Source organism: Octopus bimaculoides, chromosome 17, assembly GCF_001194135.2.
Source record: "Octopus bimaculoides isolate UCB-OBI-ISO-001 chromosome 17, ASM119413v2, whole genome shotgun sequence".
NCBI classification, from domain to species: Eukaryota; Metazoa; Mollusca; class Cephalopoda; order Octopoda; family Octopodidae; genus Octopus; species Octopus bimaculoides.
Genome location: NC_068997.1, coordinates 27,190,195 through 27,193,267, shown reverse-complemented (window position 1 = coordinate 27,193,267; position 3,073 = coordinate 27,190,195). Strand labels below are relative to the sequence as shown.

The 3,073-nt window shown below is 33.9% G+C and overlaps 1 protein-coding gene across 1 annotated transcript in view; it reads right to left on the bottom strand.

Annotated features, from left to right (window-relative positions):
- The window catches only part of LOC106878466 (pre-mRNA-splicing factor ATP-dependent RNA helicase PRP16), a 70,456-nt gene that overhangs the window by 3,216 nt on the left and 64,167 nt on the right, over window positions 1–3,073 (bottom strand). Inside the window, exon 25 of the mRNA XM_052974133.1 lies at window positions 1,906–2,024. Within this exon, the coding sequence (XP_052830093.1) occupies window positions 1,906–2,024 (119 nt within the window). The remainder of the gene's footprint in view (window positions 1–1,905; window positions 2,025–3,073) is intronic.

Below are 3,073 nucleotides of genomic sequence, written 5' to 3'. Positions count from 1 at the left end.
TAGAGAAGCTGCACTGAAAATTGTGCCAGGTTGCACCTGCAACTACCCATAATCTGTGCAGTGAAACGCGTGTAGGTCGTAAAGACCATAAAAATACACTGTATAAAATAATAAAATAAAAGGAAGTAAAGTTTGAGGATGAACAAGTCTCCATGTTCTATATCATTAGGCTCTCTTATTAACTGTTGAACTCAAAGTAGATAAAGCTATAAATAATAGCATGTACATAGAGCATTATTATAGCTTTATTTACTTAGAGATTCACAGTTAGCAAAAAAAAATTATTATTTTTTATGTCTCTCAAAGTTATAAATTCTTATGACATAAATAATATACGTAATTATGTGGTAAAGTTTCAACAAGTAGAAAAGTATTCACTCAGCCAAGAGAGTAAAGATAATGTTATAATAACAAAAACCACAAATCTTGTTAAATACAGCTATCCTGGGTTTCCAATTTTAGAGACCATAATAAGAGACATTCAATGACCCTTTTGGCTTTAATCTGGAAGCTTCATGATGAAATGGAAAATCCTCCTGAAAGCCAGACCCAATATTAACAGGTCCACAATTGTTCAGAATGTTCTCTTGAAAAACTATATCTACTAAAGAACTTGAAAACTGTCAACATGAGATTTTTTTCTGTATATCTGCATTTCAAGAAATACATTTTGTTGGAATTTAAAAGTAGATCACCAGACACTTAGCAAACCATTACCAACATGCTTACATCTGCTTGACACTGAATCCTTGTAACATTGATTATCTCCCCTTGTGTTGCCCTTCTGTTCTTCCTTACCAGTGTCGTCTGCACAAAAGTCAACTGACATGATTCTTGTTCCCAGCTTGAGAAATGGCAAAATAAATTAATATTTCAACCAGGAAACCGTAAATAGCTGGATCTAACAAGATTTGTGTTTTTCATTCATTCATTCATTTATATTTATATATTTATATATATATATATATAGTCAGTTTTTTGTTTCCCTAGATTTAAACTCCCGCTCTTATAAATTATATCATAAGCCACACAAGAAATTCCCATACATACACAAACAGTCCTGTCACCCAACTATAGTCTTTAAAAACTTGCTAACATTAGTAACAGGATATCAAATCTATCTTCTAAACAAATATTTGATAAGGCAGCCCCCTACTATAACAATGCCTAGCTAACAATAGCTTCAAAGATGATAAGATATATTACACAACTCTTCAAGTAAAAATATGAATTGTAAAAATAGACCTAAAATAGAAGTCAGAAAATAATTTGTTCCGCCCCTTTCTTTCTCTCTAAATGTAGATAAGAAATATCCAAGTCTTTTAGATAAACATTTCCCAATAAACCATTGCTCCAGGAAAATTCTTAACAGATGCTCAATTAAAATATCATGCAACTACTGCTCCAACATTATAACTCATAAAAATCACCAAAAGCCCACTCCCAGTTGTAACTGTTGAGACCCTGAAACTTGCCCACTTGACCAGGCATATACGATAAACTTCATATATGAGGCAGAAGTAACAGCAATACTTCAAGATAAATCAATTGAAATGAAAAATTTCATCTGGTTATGTAAAGGTGAATTCAAAAAATAAAAGCATTATACAAACTATCTATCTGGCACATCAACTAAGTTGGCTAGCCATGTATGGGATTTGAAGAGTAGCTCCACACCACATACAATTAAGGGAAGAATTGTGGAGAAATCTAACTCCTATGTCAATGGATCTAAGAGATGCAGCTTATGCATTGCAGAAAGATCTTGTATTCTTCTTATATCCAATAATTCCAATACACTGCTTAATTCTAGATCTAAAATTTTTAGCAGGTGTAAACATATGGTCAATTTTCTTTTACCAAATTTGAGGACACTACCCACTCCGGACTGAATTGCTGTCTCACCTTTTAGAACCAAGGGCAGACCGTTCTTGTTGCTCCTTCCTGGCTTTGATCAGTTCATCAGCTCTTTTCATCTCATCTTCCATTGCTGTCATCTCTTCCTTCACCTGTTTCTTACGATCCTGCAACAGAATGGTGAAAAAAATAAATAAATAAAATAAAAACAACAACAACAGTAATGGTTTCCTATTTTGGTTCAAAGCCAACAATTTTCAAGGGAGGGATAAGCTGATTAAATCAACCCCAGTGTTCAACTGGTATTTATTTTATTGATCCCAAAAGAATGAAAGACAAAGTTGACCTCAGCAGAAATTGAACTCAGAACGTAAAGATGGATGAAATGCCACTAAGCATTTTGCCCAGCATCAACATGCTAATGATTCTGCCGGCTCACTACCTTAACAACAACAAGTCATCCTTTTAATGTCCACCTTTCTATGCGTGCATGGATCAGATAGATTTTCTACAGCTGGGTACCCTTCTGTCACCAACCCTTTATCCTTATACTGTCCAGGCAAGATAATATCTTCCCATGGCCAGAGTTGTTTACGAAGAGGACTGAAAACAAAAGACTCCATCTGAATAACAACGATACAACTATCATGTGATGTCAAGACAAGAGGATACAAGCATGCACACACACACACCAACATCTATGAACTATATCATACACACACATACACACACATGTACAAACATGTGCACACACTTATGCAGAAATACATACAAAATAGGCTTTTTTCAGTTTCTCTCTACCAAATCCACTCACTAGGCTTTGCTCAGCTAGGGTGAGGCTATACTAGAAGAAACTTGCCCAAAGTATTATACATTTATATATCTAGGTGAATATTATTTCTGAAAACCTCTTTAACAATAATAATGAATGTAAAGAATGACCAGAATAAACATTAATTACACTAAATTAACGATGATACATTTACAATAATATGGCAGTGTAATTAGCATACCTTTTTACATTAATGTTAAAGAAAAATAATATGACAACAGTCAAACGGTTACTAGCTCTCACCTGTTTTCCAAGTAAGTAATTTGATACATTTTCATAAAGGACTAGAAATGCAGGACACTGCCTGACACTGATGGTCATATGGTCATTTAAAGTAGTATGTAATACCAAGACAAGGAAACACACACACACACATTATATATA